The sequence below is a fragment of the Gavialis gangeticus genome, unplaced genomic scaffold (genome assembly GCF_001723915.1).
Source record: "Gavialis gangeticus isolate Ggan-Ray unplaced genomic scaffold, GavGan_comp1, whole genome shotgun sequence".
NCBI lineage: Eukaryota > Metazoa > Chordata > Crocodylia > Gavialidae > Gavialis > Gavialis gangeticus.
The window spans coordinates 13,034,251-13,055,423 of NW_017729019.1; the positions used below are offsets into that span (position 1 = coordinate 13,034,251).

A 21,173-nucleotide genomic window follows, 5' to 3' on the forward strand; every position below is an offset into this window, starting at 1 on the left:
TCTGATTCTGCTTTGACCTGATTCTGCAGGGCTTGGATTACATGACTTCCTGAGGTCCTTCCAGCCCTACATTTTTCTACAATACTGTGATTTAAAAAAAATTAACATTACTGTCATTTTGGATGCTTAATTCTGCAAACTTAATGCTACTTAAATTGAAGTTGGTAGCTTTTTGCAGGCTAGCTTACTGGCCGTACAGTAGACACTAGTCAGTTTGTACCTGGCAGTCATCATTTAGAAAACAGTAGACTTGACAGGCTGCATTTGGTCAACTCTGCTAGTGCCTGCTAGTACTGTGGATGGGATAAGCAGCTCTGTGTGTACGTTGTGTGATGGTAAGTATGGAGTCTGAGAAGTCTATGGCAGTACAAGCTCATCCTGCCACTGACCAGTCCATTCATTGTCCTCCAAAGTGTGGGGGATTTGGAGTGGTTTTTGCAGTTGGAATTGACCTGAGACCTCAAGGCTTCTTAAGCAGCATAAAACATCTTGAAGCCTGTTGTCTTCTGCAGCTCAAATATCCATAAGCTACAGCTTGGGGGATGTGGGGGGTGAAAGCTTCAGCTCTGCGACTGGCCGCTTTGTGACCTGCCCGAAAGATCGAACCTCCCTGTTCCTGTAACCTAGCTGTTGGTTGGAGTTGCTGATCATGGCCTACTCCACAGGGTGCTGCAAGGGTTGCCCTATATTTGAGTATGTAAAACCGAATGTAATTACCTCCAGTATTCCTGTGGTCATCTGTGTACACATGCCATGCTTGAGGGAATGCGGATGTGCTTTGGAGGGATTGCTGTGTTCTTCAGCATGCAATTCTCACTTGCTCCAAACAAATCAAAAGTATGTTTTTAACGCAAGCAATGGCACAGAATTTCTCCACTGGCTTTAGCCGGCCACCATTTCAAAACAGTGTTGGATTTGTTACAGGAAGCGTAGTGTTTTTCACTCGAATAATTCAGAAATTGCAGGAGGGGTTTAGTTCAACGTTAGAACACCCCGTTGCACCCCACTCTGTTTCACAACCCAACGTGCATTCACAGTCACCTTGTTTGGTATTTGCTGTAGCTGCCTGCATTTACTAGCAGGGTCACTTCCTAGCAGCATTGCTGTTGACAGTGTGTGGAATTGTTTTTGTGCAGAACCAGACAAGTCCGCCTTCACTAGAGACCCAGCCCAGCTCACAGGAGCTCTCATACGGACATCGTTGAAGAAAAGTGCTATGGGATTTGGCTTTACGATCATTGGTGGGGACAGACCTGATGAGTTCTTGCAAGTGAAGAATGTGCTGAAAGATGGACCTGCTGCACAGGATGGGAAGATGGCACCAGGTGACTTTACATTTCTCTACACTTCATTTCATCCCTGTTGCTTGGCAAAGAGAGGGGGGCCCTGGGGAGTCCAGTGATTCCATCCACGGGCATTCATTGTGAAGCAGGTCCCCAGCACTCTACTTTATCAGACCATAAATCAATGTCTGAAGCCCTGACATGGAATAACAGTAAATGTTTTAATATAGATCCAAGTTTAGGACATTTCTGGAGAGTTCATTGGCTCGGTGTACTGCAGATATTCAGGTACACGTTACAGAATACTGCTGTCACAGATAGTGTCCGCCTGAGCCCCAGGCAGCAGATGGCCTAATCAAACACCATTCTCAGGCGGGTGCAGCAGAGCAAGGTACAGTGGGAGTCAGAAGGCGCAAATATTGTGTTGTAATCATCCTTTGACCTGTGTGAAGCAATCCAAAGGTAAAACCTAGCTTCAGTAGCTTGGCACAGATACCAGTTGCCCTTTACAGGGTTTGTTCTGTGAGCCCTGCCTGGTTATTTAGCTGTTACTAATAAAACTGGTGCCACTTAAGAGCTGAATTTGTGCTGTTATCTTTTTTGAGATTGAACAGGGTCCAGGTTCTGGATGTTGAGATGGTGTTTAGTATTATAGCATTCCCAAGATCAATTTAAGTGCTATCCATCGAAATGGATCTAAAGCAGTTTTCCTGTTTCCTCGGATGGCTTTAACATCATATTGAGCTGGCTTCTTAAACTGTTCTGGTTTGCTTTCTGTAGTTCTTACTCTCATATATAAGTTGCCTCTGTCACTGCTGAGGTGTCAGCGTGACCCTGCCTCTGTTTGGTATCAGTTTGATTTGCTTCAACGTCGACTATACACAGATTGATTTGTGCATGTTGACTTTCTACACCTCTACACTTGCTTACGGTTCCTGTAGAGTCTGGTCTCTAAATAAGATGTGGTGTTCTACCTTGTATTGAATGCACAGTTTTTCTCATTTTAATGCATTAATGCTTTCTAAGCTTTCCATTTCCTGCACAAAATTGTAATGGCCTTAGGGAAAGAGCATGTGTGAAAGATCCAGTTGGCACCAGGACATCAGTTTTTCCTCTAGCAGTGACCTGTTTTCTTAAGAATCTAGTTTTACACTTGTTTGTTGGAAGAGGCTTGAGCAGATTCAGATACCCAGTGACTGCCATCGGCTGGAGCCGTCGCTCTTTCTACTAATTGTGCCTGGCCTTTGAGCCTCAGCCTGTTGATGCTGACCTCAGGAGGCTTGGTCAATGAGGGACCAGCTTCACACCGCTGCTGCTCACTGTGAACTGCTGTTCAAGTTTACCAGGTTGCCAGAACTGCCCCAAGTAGTTCTCAGTGTTAAGAAACAAAGCAAAAACCCCAACCAGACACATTTAACGTTGTGGGACAGCCCCTTGTTTCTGCTGCATTTTTTGTCTTGAAATTTTTGCGCATTTCATGCATCATCAGGTTCTTTGTTTGTTTTGTCCCCACCTGTTTGAACAGAAGAGAGAAGCGAAACCATTTAGCCGGGGTCATCCACTGGGTCCATGGCAGAGACTGCCAGCCCCTGGGAGACGGGGCGAGACTACCAGTCCCATTCTAATCATTCACAGCTGGTCCTTGATTCCCCAAAGACAGCATTGTCCCCTGGCCCAGAAAAGTACATCCCCTGTGCTGCTGCTACCTGAAATGCAAGACCACAGACCACATTTCATTTTCATAGCAGAGTGACACTCCCATCTTGGAGGCTCTAAATGGGCAGGCGAGGGCTTTTGCTGAGTGTTTGGAAGCAATGCCTACACTCTAGCAAAGCGACTTTGCTGTCTCGGTGGCCTTCCCTTTGTTAATAGTTCCACGCATGGCTGGTGAGCTACATGGCACAAGTGCTACCTGTCGGTTATTCCTAACCAGCCCTGGCGAGGCAGGGGTCCAGCAGGGACTGTGCGTGTAGCACAATTCAGCAACACTTCTGATGAGAGCAGTTTCTGCACAGCATGTGCAATAAAGGCTTGTGGTTCTGGCTGATCACACACGGTGCTCTGCTGCATTTCAAGTGGCTTAGCAAGCACTTCCTGCATGTGGGGATAGCACCCTGCAGTATTTGCGAGGATTGTGTGCATCTGCATGTCTTTAATGTGCCCAGCACTGTGCCAGGGGTTCTTGTGAACTAAGAGCTGTAGTGTTACGGGCATCCCAGCTGAATAAAGGAGCAGTATTTTTTACCTAGCATTTGATGATGAGGTTGTTGGGAAATCAGCATAGAAGTCTTGGTGTGCTTCCAACCAGTCATTGTAGTGGATATCAGTACCCTGTCTACCACTTCAGAGGTTCAGTTTGACCTCTGTTGTCCTTGTGGTGGTTTAGAGACTTCCTATCGTTACTGGGGTTTCGTTTAGCCAAGGAGAGCTGGTTCTACCTAAATGTTTGATGCCTGACTCTTCTGTGGCAGGCAAACTAAAATCTGCAGCCAGTAACCCAAGTCTCAGGAATGACCCCAGAAGCGCGGCGCTCCTAAGCAGCCCATAGTAAATCCTCCGCAGGAAGCAGAAGTAATTCATCCAGAATGAGCTTTCCATTCCCAGCTTCTGTGCATAGGGGTTAGCAAGTAACAGAAAGGAAAAGAATAATTTTGTGAGGGACCATAAGGAGAAAACAAAAGTATTAGAAACCAGCCTTTTCCTTTCAAATGTGCATGTATAAATTGTTGTTTAAATGTATGTTGGTGACTGCAAGTCTAACAAAGCTTCTGTTTCAATTCTTGATTTTTCTACCCACTCCTTTTCCAGTTTCCGAGTCGGATAAGTCACAGCTGCTCCTCGTTCTTTCAGGATTTTCTAATTTTAGATTCTAGTGTATCTTAATCTCACATGACATAACAGTAGGCGTATGTGGCATTGCATATTATTCTTGCGTATTTAATGTGCTTCGATCAGAGCAGTAGAAAGCATCTGACTTGGTCTTATGTTGGCTGGGTTGCTTTTTCCTTCATTTTTTTGAGTTTTATGTCTTATTTTAAAATACCAAGACATAAAGGAACCTATTGTAGCAAGCATTTAGCTGCAAAGTAGTTTTACTGAAAAGTTTCCTGGAGCCTTTATTGTTTCTATTCACACTCATAAATAAAGGGTCCATATTTTAGCTCTACTTCTACTTGTAAAGCTCTGCAAAATAAATGCTCTCTACAAATGTCTGACATAAGCAGCTTCAAAAGATTTAAAACTTGCTCTGTCTCATTTATTGACTGGACTCCACTCCTTGCCTGTGTGGAAACTAAGAGCAGTGTATTTGCTCTGCCTGGGAGTGAATTTGCAGCCTGGGGTGTGCTGTGACTGCCAAAAGCAAAATGCCAAGCGTTAGAAATGACAATCAGCCAGCAGCAGGAATAAACAAACAAGTCTACACAAACTGGCAAGCAGGGAAGTATGGGAGGCGAGAACACCCTTTAACGTGAGAGCAGTTAAATGTATTATACAACCTGCATAAAGATGCTTTTCCTTACTCAGCTTATTGGATGCTCCTCCTTACTCAGTTAGGAACAACAACAAGAAGCCCCTAATTTCCTGGCTCTGCTGCTGACCTGTGCTTGGAGCTTGGCAGGATACTTTCTGTTTCATTTCATGTTCCCCCCCCAAATGTGAAAATGAAGATAATGCCCTAGTGCTATTGTAGACAAGGTTCTTTGGGTACATCTGATATGTATTGAAATCTTCAAGTGGAGAGGAGTATGCCTCCTCATATTCTAGTTAATCTAACCTAAGCATTACTATTTATAAATATACAGGCCTAAGTGGCTGGCCAGTTGCTTTGGTCCCTGGGAGGGGTTTCCCTGCGCCCCTTGGTCTAGCATAGTGAATAAACATTCAAGATCTGGTATCTGGTGCTATTTCATATGCTCAGTTAACCGTGTATTTCAGTAGTAACAGTGGAAACACATAAAATACAGAGATTTACAAAAGGGCTTGTATGTTTACGTAAGAGCTTAGTTTAGAAAAAGTACAGCCAGTCTGAAAAATATAGAAGCCAGAAAGAAAATCTGATTTATTGTGGATTGACTTGAGAATGCTGTGTAATGTGAATTAAAGCACAAGACATCTGCTTAGGATGCTTTGGGCCCTGTTTCCTCTTCTGAAGCCATAGAGTGTCATTCTTTAAATCTGCTGCAGATTAAACGGTGCATTTGGAACGGTGTGTCCTTCCCCAAGATGGAATACAGAGAAAATGCAAAGAGGAAATCCTGCCCTTCTTTGAGCATATGGCCAAGAGAGTATGGCATAACCCTTGTTCACTCCTAGTTGAAATGATACTCCATAATCTCCTGCCTTTCGTTTTGCGTGGGCGGTCTGTTCTTCACTCTGAGCCTCAACATAGGTGGAAAAGCAGGTGTGGTACATTGTTTAGCTTCTAGCTTTTAATGCTTTTGCATTCCCTTTTATAACAGGTGATGTCATTGTAGACATAAATGGCAGCTGCGTCCTTGGCCATACCCATGCAGATGTTGTCCAGATGTTTCAGCTAGTTCCTGTCAACCAGTATGTCAACATGACTTTGTGTCGAGGTTACCCTCTTCCCGATGACAACGAAGACCCTGTTGTGGACATTGTTACGGCTACACCTGTCATCAACGGCCAGCCAGGAGAAGTATGTGTCACCAGCCAAGATCTGATACCAGGAACAGTTGTTTTGGACCAGAACGGGAAACCAGGTCATACTTTGGCCAATGGTCGTGTGAACGGCCCTACCATGGACCCAAATGAGCAGAGGGTCTCAGTAGCTTCGTCAGGGGGTTCTCAGCCGGAGCTCGTCACCATTCCTCTGGTCAAGGGCCCTAAAGGATTTGGGTTTGCGATTGCAGACAGTCCCACGGGGCAAAAGGTGAAGATGATTTTAGACAGTCAGTGGTGCCAGGGCCTCCAGAAGGGAGATGTGATCAAAGAGATTTGCCATCAGAACGTGCAGAGTTTGACACACCTGCAGGTTGTGGAGGTCCTGAAGCAGTTCCCGGTGGGAGCAGAGGTGCCACTGCTTATCGTAAGAGGAGGTGGGTAAAAGTGTGAGTAGACCTGTGATCATTTACTTGCCCCAAAACATGGGCCTTTTTATTGCGGTCATCTAACCACTGCCTTGGGAGCCTTAGGAATGGCAGCAGTAAAGTTGGTTCTCCACCTTGCTCCAAGTGCCCTTGGCCTTGAGCCTGTCATCAGTTGTATGTGAGTCCGGAGGTTTGATTGTGAGCTGCTGTTGAATGCACCGTCTATCCTGGCGCTTTGGCAGAGGTGACCTGATGATAAGGGATGGAGCTGTTTTCCCTTTCGGGGGGGATTTCGGCAGCACTGTCTGTACAGGGCAGATGAACCCAGGTGCCGGGAGGGCTCCTGAAGAAGCAGTGGCTTGTGAAATGCAATGGGCCTGGCCATCTGGAAATCTTTGAAAAACTTTCATTTTTGCATATATTTATATCCCTAATTGCCCTTCATTGCAGATCAAAATGTCTCCTTTCCCCATAGACTAGCTGGTAATTAGTGTGCTTTTGCCAGAAGGTACAGTCTCATCCATGCTAGAGGATCCTTTCTTTTCGGCTTCCTGGCTATTAATGAGCTCGCTGGTATTCTCCGCAACTCAATTTTCTCCCAATTTTTATATCTTTCTGTTTAATGCCTGAAAATATTTAGATTGGTAATATTAGTAGTGACCTTCTACTTAGGATATTGTTTTTTCATTAGTATCAGATACCTTGTGGATGTTATCTCCCCTTTTTGTTGCTGGGACAAAAGGAAACGGGCACAGGCTGTGTTACTGGAGGTCGCCAGAGTGGTTGTCAGCTGTGTGCACCATGTAATCATGTAATCCCAACCCACAAACTAATAATCCCTTCTGAAGACATCTGCAAGATGGTAACGGTAGTCATACTCAGCATTTATAAAAGCCCGTTTTTCCAAGCACTTCAGAATACTTCATTATCCATAATGATGACTCCTACATTAACCTTTTTGCTCCCCACATCTGAATAAACTGAAATACTGGAGTTAGCGATTTATCCCAGGGCTTACCACAAGCCTACTTCCTTGATGAGTTTCCCTCTGTTCAATACTGATCGCCTGTTATCCGATGCGCTCTATATTGGATGCAGGAGACCAGCTAAAGTTGCATCTTCTCTGTGCTGAGGCAGAATCAAGTGAAAAGTCATCTTTTTTTAAGTGCTGGGAAGGGAGAACTCAGCTCAGCTCTGGCTCCTTCTGCGCTAGCAGTAGCTCATGGAAAAAGCCTAGATGATCAGCTGGCTTTTCAAGAGCCAGCTGGCTCAAGTATCAGGCTCAGCTGGGAGGGGTCAGATGATTCCCATAAAGGGTTGAGATTATTTGGGGTGGGAGAAGGAAGCTACAGTTCTGAAGCTGTCTCCCGTGATAGGCCTTGTGGCACAAAGGTGCAAGGGGATTTTGTGGCATTGCTGCCTGCTTTGCTCAGGCACCAGCTTTGTCTTGTGTTTGAATGGCATGCTGAGCCCTGAGGAAAAAAAGGGCCTGAGCCAGACTCTTGGTTTGGTGCGAGCGCTTTCTGGACCGGGCAGATGGGCTGGCGACACAAGTGCTCTGTGCTGAGAGACCGCACCGTTGCTGTTAGCACTTGCACCTCCCATGAAGCACCGGTAGCATTGGCTGGGACACTGTCTGCCAACTCTGGAAAAGTGACGCTTGGGTTAGATGCAGAAACACGCATGCCTGGTGCGCAGTAATGCAGCTGTCGAGGGAAAGGAACCGAATTGGCAAGGCCTGGTTCCAAACTCAGGAAGTAAACGATGGACCCTGGTCAGGCCCTCCAAGAGCAAGCCTGACTTCATATCGCCACTGCCCTTTGTTAATGCGTGCCTGCCAGGCTTCAGCATGGCCGAGTCTTGTCGCCAACTACCTCTGGTTTGCTGAGCAAAGCGAACTTCCTCGGAGCCCCTTCCTGCTGCCGGCAAACCAAGCTGTAGCTGCCTGAGTGCTCCCGTCTCCAGCCTGGACTCTCAGTATCTGGCAGCAGGAGAAATGCGTGGGGTTTCAGCACAGTGCTGTTAGTTACTGTTTAGGGGCCTTCTGCCAGGCAGCGTTGTTGGCCAAGTAAATATTTGCTTAAAGTCTTAAAGGAATATTGGAACCTATTGCAAACCTTAAACTGTATTGCGGAGGGCGAGGGAGCAGTGGTCAGAAGAATAGGAGCTGAGTGTTTCAGATCTGTGCAGCATAAAGCAGCCTTGGTTTCTAATGCCCAAGCTTACATCTCGTATTCAGATATTTTCCTCTGTTTTTTTTTTTAGGTCCCCCATCACCTACTAAAGCTGCCAAAGTGGTGAGTATTGATGTTGTCTGGGTGATGATGACGGTAATATTTACTGCACTTGTTGCTGGTTGAGAGGATGGATTTTTCAGTTGCAAACGAGCTCATAAATCCCCAGGGCCTGCTTGATGTGGAAGCCCTTCCCCATCCCTTTTTGTCCTCCAGCTGGTGCATATTCAGGCACAGCCCCCCCTCCAAGTGCCAGACAAGCATGGCTGATTTTTGCAGGGTGCACAGAGCTGTCCCAAAGCTGCCTGTGGCTGTTAGTCCAGGTACAGTTTGCTGCGGATTTTGCAAACTGCTTAGATCAAGGTGGTGTTTATTATCTTTGCATTGGTGCAAGGATAATTTTTTTTTTCAAAATGCTGCAGTCTCTTTAGTCACGTGGCATCTCCAGCGTGTCTGCTGCCGCTCTCTTGGGCTTGTGGCAGCAAGTGAGATCAGTCCGAGGGTCACGATCTGCACTCCTTCCGTCTGAGACATGATACAGCTCCACAGCTCTGGCAACGGGGAGGGATGCTGCCCTATGTGTCCTGTCTAAAAGCGCAGATAACCTGACTGTGGTAGCTAGAAGATGCTAAGAAATAGCAAGAAGATAACAAGCCAGGAAGCACAGTCGCCCTGTGCATGCTGAGGAGCCCCCTCAGGAGCTGTGGTTCTCAAACACTGTGGGGCTGCATGCTCCTTCCTAAGCCTGCTCCCTCATTTGAACAATTAACCCTGATACTAAATGACGATTAATATTTTTTAAAGAGCCTGCCCTTCCAGCTGCTCTACTGTCTCACCAGCAGCTAAGAAAACTGGAGAGCTGGTCTTCCTCTTCCTCCCTGTGCATGTCCTCTTTCTTTCCTTCTGGTTCCCCATTCCTTCGGGTCCAAACCACCAGGCTACACAAAGCTTGGGATGCTGCTCTACTGAAACTGTCCCTTCCAGGAGGGACCAAGTCCCTTGTGCATCATATTCCAAAGCAGAAGCCACGGCCAGGATTAGTGTTGCGGGGAAGAGCAGACAAGTTCGAAGACCTTGGTTGTGAAGGGACAGGTCGTGTTTTTGGCCATCAGGTAAACACCACCCTGCAACTGTTCCCTTCATGACCACGATTCAGGAAACAGCACCCCACCCCAGATCCTGTCCTTTTAAAAAAAAATATGGATTTGATTTGATATCACCTCGTGTGTATGCCTTATTCCAGTTTCAGAACCCCGATCTCAGTCCCTGCGGCCATCTGCAATGATTATTTTTTATTAAAGTGTTTCCTATTTAAATCCAATATCCAGCTCTGTCTGGCTGATGCATTAATTTGCCTGTGCAAAGTCTTCCAGAATGGGTATTACAAGGAAAAACACACTGTTTCATTATTCTGTTGCTAATTACCTATATCGGGTCTTTAGAGTTTCCTTCTGAAAGTTTATATTTCATCTCTGTGGGAGAATATTATATTGATGGTAAGAAACCTCAAAAAACCAAACAGCTCAGCATTCCCTTCTTAAGCACCATTAGCACCAAGTGTTAAAGTGGGCAATAAATACGATCTCTTAGTTGTCATGTCTCAGTATTCTGACAGCGTCATTTCTGGGAAAGATCAGACCCCTAGGAGTATCTTTGATTTAAATTTGACTTGCTGGAAAGAAAAGTCTACATTGATTAAGTGCGCCTGAGGTTAAAAAAATAAAGGTGGTTGGTTGAGATCTATATATATATTGTATTATAAGAGACTGTTTTTAGGCATAGGTTTTGTTGCAGTCCATCTGTGCCTTTCTAATAGAAAGAAAGACTTTAGGAATTGAGTAATTTCTTCAAGAAGAACATGTGTGCATCGCAGTTCGCTGCAGTTTAGCAAAGTCCATTTCCTCAGTATAGGAGTAAATTCTTCCTTGGCCATAGTCAAACTGAGCAAGTACGGTAATGCATTTCCAAGCCGAAGCCAGGGCTGTGGGATAATGTAAGCATGGTAACTCTTCGCATTTGAAACAGCCTATTCTGTGGAAAGTTGCAGATCTTGACTTGTAAGAAGAAATATAGCTGCTAAAAATTCACTGACTAAAGCTGTGCTGCTTCAGAATGCATCAGTCATGTCAGCGTGGCTGCTGCACCAACACGCGTTGTGTGAGCCTGCTAAAAATACCCGGGAAACGACAGTGCAGCCGTGTGCAGTAACAGCTTCCCTAGACAAAACCTGATGCTCAGTGGCTTCAATCTGCACCATGAGCTAATTCAGTTAGAAAAGAGCAAGGTCTTGGGTTTATAAACGTGCAAAAAGTGTCAAACTTCTAAACCCTTGGGGGGTCTTACTTGTGCTCTCAAAAGGGCAGACCTAAATTTGTTCCAGTGTTGTTCATATTAAACATGCACATTGCTGCATGAGGACTTTCCACGCTGGGTTTCAGCCCAAAGCAAGCATTTGAAGTCATGCTACATAAAGCTTAGAAATGAAGATTTGAATCCACAGAGATTTCCTTTTACTTGGAAGAGTCAGAGCAATCCTGACAGGTTAGAAATAACATGGTTTGATTCTGAAGACTAAGTGCTTGTTTATAGGGCAGTCTAGAAACACAGAGTTACACAGACTTGCTCACGCTGTGGGCCTAAGCCACCGCCCGCTGTGTCTCCAGGTCCTGAACAGGTGCAGCAGAGGCCTGTCGTGTAGGGAATGGATCTCTTGCTTCAAAAGACTGGGCTGGATCAGAGCAGATTACTCTGGTGTGCCAGGCATTGCAGCTGTCTCTAGGGGTCTTTCCTCTGTACTGCTCGTACACACCTGCTAACCCAGTTCAGGCACCACTTTTGACCTGACAGTGGATTTCCACTTTCAACTGTGGATTCTGCTCCTTTTGGTTTCAGAAGACAGATAAGCAGGAGAACTTGGGAAGCTTGGAAGTCATCAGTGATGCCGTTCCGCAGCCGATGCCTTTCCCACCCGCTGCTGTACGGTCAGGCTCTCCAAAACTAGACCCTTCTGAAGTCTACCTAAAGTCTAAGACCATATTTGAAGACAAGCGTAAGTACATGGACTTCATAGGGGAACGTGCAATAGCACAGCAATACACGGATATTTTCTTGATTTCATTTGCTAAGTAAAAATATTGGCAATGCATATTCAAGGGGTCTCATGTACAGCAGTTAGGGAACTGTGGGTGATTTCCACAAAAGGAAAATCTGTTGGTGTTCTTCTGCCAGGTGCCTTGCTCTAGTAGTCAGTTGCTCTTGTCCATGTACAGACACAAGTCATTACACTGATGCACCTCGGGGTGCATTCAGGAAGAGCAGGAGATGAAAAGACCAGTGATTGAGTAATTGCTTAAACCTTTCATTTAACATCACAGCCCAGCACTCTGGCTATTTACTAATGAAGACTGATGATCAGTTAATGAAAGCAGGTGTAAATATATGTTAGTGCTTTGCTGTGGTATTTCAATGTGAGGGTGTACACTGGATGAACAAAAGCCATTTGTCCTGCAGGTGTGCCACCTTACATAGACCCTCCCTCTGGAAATGGTAGGGGTTCAAGTGCCCCCATCAGTGAATGATTGCGAGTAGGATTTTATAGTCATTAAGCAGAGGGGTTCTGTGGCGGCAGCGTGGAAGGGGAAGGTCAGTGAAGTGTCCCCAAGAGGCTTGGTCCTCGGGGAACTTGTGACCTGTGAATTTCCCCTGTAGGCTAACGTGCTCCCTAATATGGCATCTCAGCCACACGTAAGGCATTCAATGAAAATGCTGTAAACCTGCTGCTAATGGTGTCGGCAGTGTTCGTCTAAAAGGTTGGTTCTGGGTAAGGCCCAAACATTGCAGATGCAGTGCAAGCAAACACAGCTTCCTCCTTCAAGGCAGATGGCCTGCAGCCTGGCACATCTGTGCATCATCTCCACTCGATGCACTGCTGCCTCCCTCGGCTTCATCTCGGTAGAGCTGACTTAAGTGTAAATAGCATTAACATTCTCCCCCACGAACACATTGCCCAGCAATAGATTTCATCCATGAAATAGGAAAGCAGCAGCCCGCTTTGCTGCTGTTGACCTAGTTGTGTTATGTAACTGCCATCAAGATTTTATTAGACTGTTTAATTTCCATTCTTGCTATCAGCACTTTTTTATAATTTTGCAAATACAAGCATCAGTAATAGAACAGCCCAGTTAGGATACTTTATAAGTTTAAGGAGCATTTTGCTGATATTTGAATTGACTTCAGCTACAGGCAAGATTTATGTGCAGTTGCAACATAACAAAACTACTATTACAGTTAAAAAAAAAAAAAAAAAAAAAAATCCCATTATTTCTCCACTGAAACCAAGCGATCATGCAACAACCCTGGAGCAGAATAAAACAAACCTAGGCAAATCCATAATTTAGCATATTCAAAGTGATGCCATTTGAATGGACCGTATGATAAGAAAGTCACATCTCCATTGCATCCCACCCTGTCTGAAATGACGAGAGGTGGACTCCACCCAGCTTTTGTAGCACTAATTTGAGGGGCTGTCCAGCTCCAAACTGCTCTCATTCTAAAAGGTTGTAATAAAATAGGCAGTTCAAGTACTTGCTGAATACAGGCCTTTCTGACGTACTGTAGAGCACCCTGCAGTCCTGGCCCAACATTCAAGCACCATGAGAGAAAGGGATTTGTTCCCTGTGAGATGCTAATGGAACAAATAATGACATTTGCAGCTGTTTTTAATACATCCTCATCACACGTTTTAAGAGCACTTAACTGAGGACTTGCTGTTTCTTGCTCTTTCATTCTAATCAGCGTGTTGTGTCTACAGAAAGCTGCCAGCTTAGGACCGCCTGCATGACTGCTCTGACTAAATAAAGTATAAGCCCCTATTTACCTCTCTTAATAAATGTAACAAATTATGCACTTTTATATTATTTTGTCTTAGCTCCAAACACAAAGGATTTGGATGTTTTCCTTCGGAAACAGGAATCTGGTTTTGGCTTCCGGGTGCTTGGGGGAGACGGACCTGACCAGCCAGTAAGTGCATTAACTCACCTGTTTCTTTGACTTTGTCAGTCTGTGCTGTCAGTCGTGAAAAGCTGCGTTCTCCCTGTTTAGTGGCTAGGTTTTATTTATTTCCACGCCCATCTCAACAGGGTATGGGTTTGCCGCTTGTGCGCTGAGCAGGTCCAGGATGTGTGTGTGCTGCTTCAGACGCTATGGAGGGTCGCTGATGGGCAGTTGATGGCCAATTATGAGACTGGAAGGCAAGGATGGTTTGACCCAGTCTTCAAGGATCCTGGAGGGATTGGCATGCTCGAGTGATCCTTGGGAAATGATGAGGGAAAACATTTGTTCACAATAACTTGGGGCAATATCTCATGTGTTTCCATGCCACAAAAGCTGCAAAGTCACTTCTCATGTGGAATATTCAAGCCGTGACCAGCCTTGTAGACTTGTGGAAGGGAGAAGGAGCCAGTTCAGCGGCTGCCCTCCACAGAGAGAGGGGCTTTAGCTGAGGTAACTTGTCTGTACTGGAAGAGGCATTGTGAGACTCAAGCTCCAAAAAAAGGAAGAAAGCCCCATTTTCTAGCATGAAAAGAAAATCGCCAGAAGTACTTGAGTCACTGGATGTTGCAGCTGCACTGGTGTGAGCAGTAAAAATACTTGGCGCACAGATTAATTGTCCTGCCCATGTGTTCACTGATCAGTCGCCGAAGGCAGCACGTGGAGGCTTTCTGGACCATGACTGGGATTCTCCTTGCGGGAATCATGGGAATAAAAGGGGAAAGGGGCCCCCTGGATGAACACACCCGGGTGTGAGACAGCGAGACCCCTTAGCCCTCCACGTAGCAGGTTCTTGGTGGGAGTGTGCCCCGCCTAGCGCTCGGCCACCCCAGGTTTCCAGGGCCGCGGTCCCAGTGACGGTGGTGGGGTGGATCCGGCTGCTGCCGTCTCAGGGAGATGACTGGGTGCGAAGGTCCTTGGTGTATGTTGTGCGAGACCAGGGCAGCGGGACGGCGTCAGCTGAGCACCGACTGAACTGCAAAGGGAGGAGGAGATGAAGCAGCTGAGTGCCTGCCTTCCTTCCCTCTTGCTGGTGGACAGCAGTCCCTCGGGCTCCTGCTCTTTTACTGTTTGCCCAGAGTCTTGGTAGCAACAGGGTCTCCATGAGGGGTGTAATCCAGGCCCTTGTTTTCTGTACGTGCTCTGTCCTGGGAATGCTCTAAAAGATGATGTTGGCACCAGGTCTTTGCACCTGATTCTGTTAATGGGATCAGCACCGACACCCTCTGGCAGTGCTACTTAACCCTTCCCAGCAATTTAGCTAGATGCTAGATGACTGAAGGAACCCTCCGCCCACCCCGGGAGAGTCACCTTGGCACTCCGCACTGCCTCTGCTGCCGTGTCTTGCAGCGGGGCTCGGTAGCACAAGAAGTTAAATGCATCTGAGAAGTGGCACAACCTGTCCTCGTGACTGAAGCAGCAGCCTTGGTGTCTCCTCTGCTAACCTGGTGCATATAAAGAGTAGGGGCCCTCCCTAGGGGTCTCCACTGTGCTGCCAGGGAAGTGGCAGATCAGCGCACAAGCCCTGCCTCTTGCAGCTCGGGGGTGCGGGGTTCTGGCTGGCACAGAACGGCCCCTCCTCGCAGCCCCCAGCCCTCTGCAATCCCAAGCAAGCCCTGGCACATTCCCTACAGGGACACGGGGGCCTGTCCCCGGCCCGGCTGTGCACTTGCTTCTCATTTCTCATCTGCTCAAAATGTGGAGTGTGTGGAAGAAGAGTGAGCCAGGAGCCTGCTGAGGGTGGGGCAGCCCTGCGCGTGGACTTCGGGGGCTGTTTCGTATTTGGACCGCCACCTCTGTGAGTGGAAGAAAGCATGATGGCAGCTGGCCATTTCTCTGCTGGAGGCAGGAAGTCAGCTGGGGTTCAGAGTCACCCCTGAAACAAGGGTTTCCAGCCCTGGTTTCCAGCACTGTCACAGTGTGGCTCAGTCAGCGGCTTCTGCTCGAGAAGGCCTGACACTCCGGGCACAGGGGCTAGCACAGAAGCAGACCAGGAGGTGCCTGCTCACAGCACACCTGGCTTTAGGAGTCCACCCCATTTCTCACTTCCCAAGTGCAGATTCACCCAAAAAGGCAGAATTTGGTCCCAGGCCATATGGTAGTGATGGCTCCTGCCCGAGACGTGCTGAAGCTTCCAGGAGAGGCACTGAGAGATGGTCATCTGGGTGGAGGATAAAAGGAGGTGCCGTCTCTATTTGCATGCATGATCCACAGCCAGGTTGTTTTCCTGCGGGCATTGAGGGAAGAGCAGGCTGTGTGTCTTTGCTACAAGAAATACACAATTTTACCATTTTTATTGCATTTTACCATTGCGTTGCTATAGCAACAACAGCTGTGTTGGTAACAGCTTGAGCAGGGCCCCGAGTGCATTGCAAGAGTTTGGATGACTCTGCTCTCTGCTGTTTAACCTTAGACACCTGCTGCCTGTAATAGTTCTTGATCTTGCATTTAAACTGAGCGTTGTTTCTAGCATGCAAAATGCTGCGTCTCCTGCTCTGCTTTGCATTTAGATGGTGTTTGCTTGGGGTGAAAGGGCAGGGGACTGAGGGCTGCCAGTGTCTGAATTCAGGCTTAGGTGCCCAGCACCTGTGTGTGGTTCTGTGCATGTGTCCGTCTAAGCAGCTTTCCACTGTGGCACTTAGGTACTTTTCTGTGCTTTTACTCCCCCTGCCTCCGACCTGTCTCAGCAAAGATAACGTCTTTGCTGTGTTGATTGAACAGAGGCATTTGCTTTTGGTGATTTGCACATTTTTTTGGTACCAATAACAAATACATAGTGCATGAATAGGATCAACAGCAAGACAATTATTTAGCAGATAAATGTACAAAGACAGCTCTTGACCCACTCACAGGGCATTGACACTTCATTAGATGACTAAAATTTGAGTAATAAAAGCAAACTTTAAAATATGGTGAACAATAAGTATGGCTAGTAGATGTCCCAGACGGTTACAGTATGATCATTTCTGCACATGCAAATGATCCCAGCTGTTGTGGCTTCTGCCTGTTTCTGCTGTAATTAATTAGATGGGGAAAGCATTTTTCTCCCAGGAAGGCCTGCAAAACGTCCTTGTTTTTAGGAGATGCCTGATTAACTGTAAGCCTGAACTGTTCTGCTGTGTTCATGTTTCAAAGCCCACGTGTGCTGATTGTGCTTTGTTGCCAGATATATATTGGAGCCATCATCCCGCTGGGGGCAGCAGAGAAAGACGGAAGACTCCGAGCTGCAGATGAGCTCATGTGCATCGATGGCATCCCCATCAAAGGGAAGTCGCACAAGCAGGTCTTGGACTTGATGACCAGTGCTGCACGGAACGGCCAAGTGCTACTTACTGTCCGGAGGAAGATCTTTTTTGGCGGTATGTGCACATGCTGGGAGCAGAGCCAGTTGCGATGCATTTGCCAGTCTGGCAGCCTGGCCCGGGATGCCTTGTGCTGAGCCTTTCTGCTCCCATGCATAGCTGTAGAGGAGTGTGGTGGGAAGGAAGTAGTGACCTTCTAAACTCAGGCTGTCACTGTCACTCCTGGACAAGCAGGGGAATTGAGTGAGAAGGGCTCTGCGTGGGAAGAGGCTGTAAATGAGGTGCCCAACTGTTCCCCTTGGCTGCAAAGGGCTCCGCGGTGCTGGCCTGTAATTTTCACTGAAGGATCCAGAGTCACTTTATGAGCAATGGGTGTTATGGCCATTTGGGGCCTGTTAGCTTCAGGCAGCAACACACACCTGCTTTCTGCATTGCAGTGTGCTGCGTTCTGAGCTCTGCTTGCACTGGAAAACCCAGTGGTCTCAGTGCACCCAAAATTATAGGTGTTGGTTTCATTAAATGCAGAAATTAATAAGAAACTCAGTGGTGTGTTCTGCAGGAAGTAGAAGAGCCATGGGATGGATAGATATGGAAACCAAGGCACAGGAAGTTTGACATTGGCTGACATGTCACCAACCACATCAGTGACAGAGTTAGGGCTGAACCCCAGCACTCGTGGTGGCCACAGTCCCCATTCCAAATGGTAGATGCTGCTGCCTGTCAGTGACACCAGTCAGCCATGGATGCCCAAGCCATTCTTTTATAGCCGTTGTAGAATGGAAAGCACAGCCTCTCAGGCTGTCTCATGAAGATGGGTGGCAGTGTGGACTGCCACCCGTCTTCATGAGACAGCCTGAGAGGCCACCCTCCTGGGCTGACCCTGGGCTGGGAGTCCAGAAGGTCCTGAATTCACATCCCAGTCCTGTCCCTGACACGCTGCATTCCTGCCATCTCATTCACCATACCTCCCGCATGGCTTATGTGCCTTTGTATGGCCGCTGACATGTAGAAACCAATCTGTGTTGTGGTGCCGCTGGACGCAGCAAGGAAAGCAGCCAAGCCAGGAGCGGCTGGTTGCTCCAGTCAGGCTGCTGCTATGCCACAGTATCCACACCCTCCTGTATCTGCATGTCGACTGCAGGTGTTATGTGTGCCTTCCTCACTTCCCATTTCTGGGAGAGCATTAAATGGGTCTTAATGAGCTGATGCTTACGCATGTGCTGTGCCGTGCTGCTGGCCGTACACTTCAAGCTCCTTTGGAGTAAACCCTTAGCCTTCTGCAGCGAGACCTGCGAGAGCTCTGCCTTGCGGCTGGATCTCTGCTGTAAGGCCTCATGCTTAGTGCATCCAGGAGGTGAGAAGGCCTCAGCGAGGAAAGTCTCCAGGACGTCAGGTGTGCCGTACAACCACGGCCCTGTTCCAGGTTACTGGGTGGAGCTGGCAGGCAGTGCTGTCTCCCATCTCGCATGCAGGCCCTTCTCTCACGGCCAGGCTGAATGTGTGGGTTAGTCTTCCAAAGTTTCACCGCCATCTCTGCTCGGTTGCATTAGTAGTAACCTGCCTATGCAGTCCCAGACAGAAAGGTGCTTCCTGAGCCTGTTACTGAGCTCCTTGCAGTTACCCAGTCCATTGGCAGTGCTCGTGATCACACCTCTGGCCGTGGCTCTTCCTTTTGTAGGAGAAAAGCAGCTGGAAGAGGAGGAGTCGCAGCCACCCAGCGCCACGCAGAATGGGTCCCCCCGATTGAATCGGACGGAGATCACAAGTCGGCCATCCCCAGAGGTCTATGATGTCCGGCTGCAGCGGAAGGAGAATGAAGGCTTTGGCTTTGTCATCCTTACCTCGAAAAACAAACCACCTCCTGGCGGTAAGAGCACAATCCCTGTGTGGCATTGTCGTCTGCACCACTGGGCCTGTCTGGGGCAGAGGAGCTGGTTTAACTCAGTTCCTGCCTTGTGGTTCCTGCCAGGGGCGTTCAGGGCCATGGATTCGAGAGATTCTGCTGTCTCTGGATAACGGTCATCTTCCCTGTTTAGCAGCTTGTGTGGTGCAGACCTGTTTCACCCAGGACGTGCTGTTTACAGCTTCACAGGCTGAAGGCTAGGTCTGTCTGACTTGCAGAAGTGAATGTGCTTCCTCGCCTTTGTAGACTGTGTTGCAGGTTGTGCTTATATAACACCTGAGGGGGAGGAGGAATCATTCCTAACCAGTACAGGGAAGGGACTGAGATGCACGCATCCTTGTGGGGTTATAGTGTTCAGAACACGGGAAGTGCCCACGTTGGGTCAAAGCATGTAGGACAGTGTACACACATGCCCACAGATCTAGCACTCTCCTGAGATTGGTGCCAGTAGATTAGATCCGCTGGTGAGTTATTAATTCATAGGCAAATCTCGTGCCCCAAGCTTAGTTTGGCTTGCTCCATGAGGGCAAGTAGCTCACTGTGGAGGACCCTGGCTTTCTCAGCAGTCTGTATGTGGAGAAATGTAGCAAAGCTGCTATCACTGGGAGTCGTTCTGGCTCTGCAAGAGACATGTTAAAAGCACAGTAGCGATCGATGCAGCAGGTCTCTGGGTTCTGGTGAAGGCCTGGGTGCTAAGATGCAAAGCAGAGCAATCCAGGTTAAAAGCGAAAACAAGAGGGCACATTGTAAGCAGAAATGAGTGAGAGCAGCTATTTGAGGGGAGCCTCTGAAATCCAGCCCAGCTAATGGCAGGGTCTGCAGCCCCTCGCCCCAGGGGCCTTACAAAGAGATACCCGTTGCACAGCATCAGGCATGTTCTGCCCCGTGTGTCAGCACAGCTGCCAGAGTCCCAGGGCTGTGCAAGCAGAGAGGGTTAAACGTGTCCTCCGTCGACAGCAGCGCCAGCCTCTCGCACGCCACACGTAGCTGATACCGGGTAGTCACAGCTCAACAGGACTGAAGCCGCTGGCTGGGATTGATCCCGCTAGTGAGATCTGGAGAGACGGAGGGGGTCTCCTCAGTCTGAGGGAGTGGGGGGCTCTCAGCAGTGCTGTCCCGGGTGATGCAGAAGCACCGTTAGCCAGCTTGGCAGGCTCGCCCGGGGCTCAGGCGTCTCTGTCTTTTCACATGTGCATGAGTGCAAAGGGACCTCTCCCCTTTTGACCCAGTCCTTTCACTCTGCCTTCCCTTTGCTTCATTTTATAATGCGGTTAAAAACAGCAGAGCACAAGTGGAGCTGTGTCTCAGCAACCCCTTCTGCAGTCATTCTGCTGGGTCTACGCGACGCTCGTTTAGAGCGGGGGTGAAGTCTGGGCCCTGACGGGACCGTGCCTTTTGTTTAATGAAGTTCAGAACAAACGTGGTGGAAAGCTCCCTGTCCCCACAGCTGTGACGGGGCGAGAGCCCGCAGAGCTGTGCGTTACCGCGGCGGGGCTGGGTCGGTGCGCAGGGACGCCGACTTCCGTCTCATAAAAGCAGTTGCTATGGTAACACTTGAGCCCGGAGCTGTCACCTTCTGATGCCGTGCGGGTGCTTGTGCCCTGTGTGGAAAAAGCAGCTCGATAGGTTGGTTTTGTGCTGCCTAGTCAGCCAGATAATATTGCAGAAATGCAGTTGTTAAAAAATTGGAGGAACTCTACCCACATAATCCGGACACTGTATCACACAGAGCAGTCTTGTCAGAAACCCAGCTTGAAATTCCTCCAGTCACTTGCTGTTGCAGCTTGCAGTAGTCTTTATGGGGAATAGCAGAAGATAATTGAAGCCCTATTTCAACCTTGGGGTGGCTTGGGTAGCAGTCCTGGGCTGCTTCTCAGGCTTGTAAATAAGCAGCATTGGTACATCAGTGTGCCGCACACAGGGACTTTCCTGTCACCATTTAAAATGAACCCATGGCGTTGATGCAAAGCTGGAATATTTATGCCAGGTAATTCAGTAACAGCCATGTAGCATTTTTCCTCCACAGATACCTCTTGTGTGTATAAACGATATTAAAAACATAGATCTTTACACGATGGGAGAAGAGATGAAAGAAAATGTAATTAAACCTTAATATGGAGGTAAAAGCTAAAGAGCATCCGTGTCCGCTCTTGTCGAGCAGGTAACAGGCAATGGTTAGCTCCTTAATTACAAGCTGAATGGTAATTTAATCTCAACCTGGTGACAGCCCTCAAAGGTTTGGGACTTGCTGTCATGCCTTGAAATGCCAGCTGATAATCTTGCTGAGTATTTAATGTTGCACACCTCTCCTTATGCCTCGTCTCCCCTTCCAACGAAGCAAGCTGGGAAGA

General features: G+C 47.8%; 1 protein-coding gene across 1 annotated transcript in view; it reads left to right on the forward strand.

Moving 5' to 3' along the window:
• MAGI3 (membrane associated guanylate kinase, WW and PDZ domain containing 3) overlaps positions 1–21,173 on the forward strand; it is a gene marked incomplete at its 5' end in the record, with an annotated part of 192,708 nt that overhangs the window by 153,596 nt on the left and 17,939 nt on the right. The window contains 7 exons of the mRNA XM_019513754.1: positions 1,137–1,325; positions 5,744–6,343; positions 8,600–8,631; positions 11,461–11,617; positions 13,496–13,587; positions 16,784–16,976; positions 18,598–18,786. Of these exons, the coding sequence (XP_019369299.1) occupies positions 1,137–1,325; positions 5,744–6,343; positions 8,600–8,631; positions 11,461–11,617; positions 13,496–13,587; positions 16,784–16,976; positions 18,598–18,786 (1,452 nt within the window). The remainder of the gene's footprint in view (positions 1–1,136; positions 1,326–5,743; positions 6,344–8,599; positions 8,632–11,460; positions 11,618–13,495; positions 13,588–16,783; positions 16,977–18,597; positions 18,787–21,173) is intronic.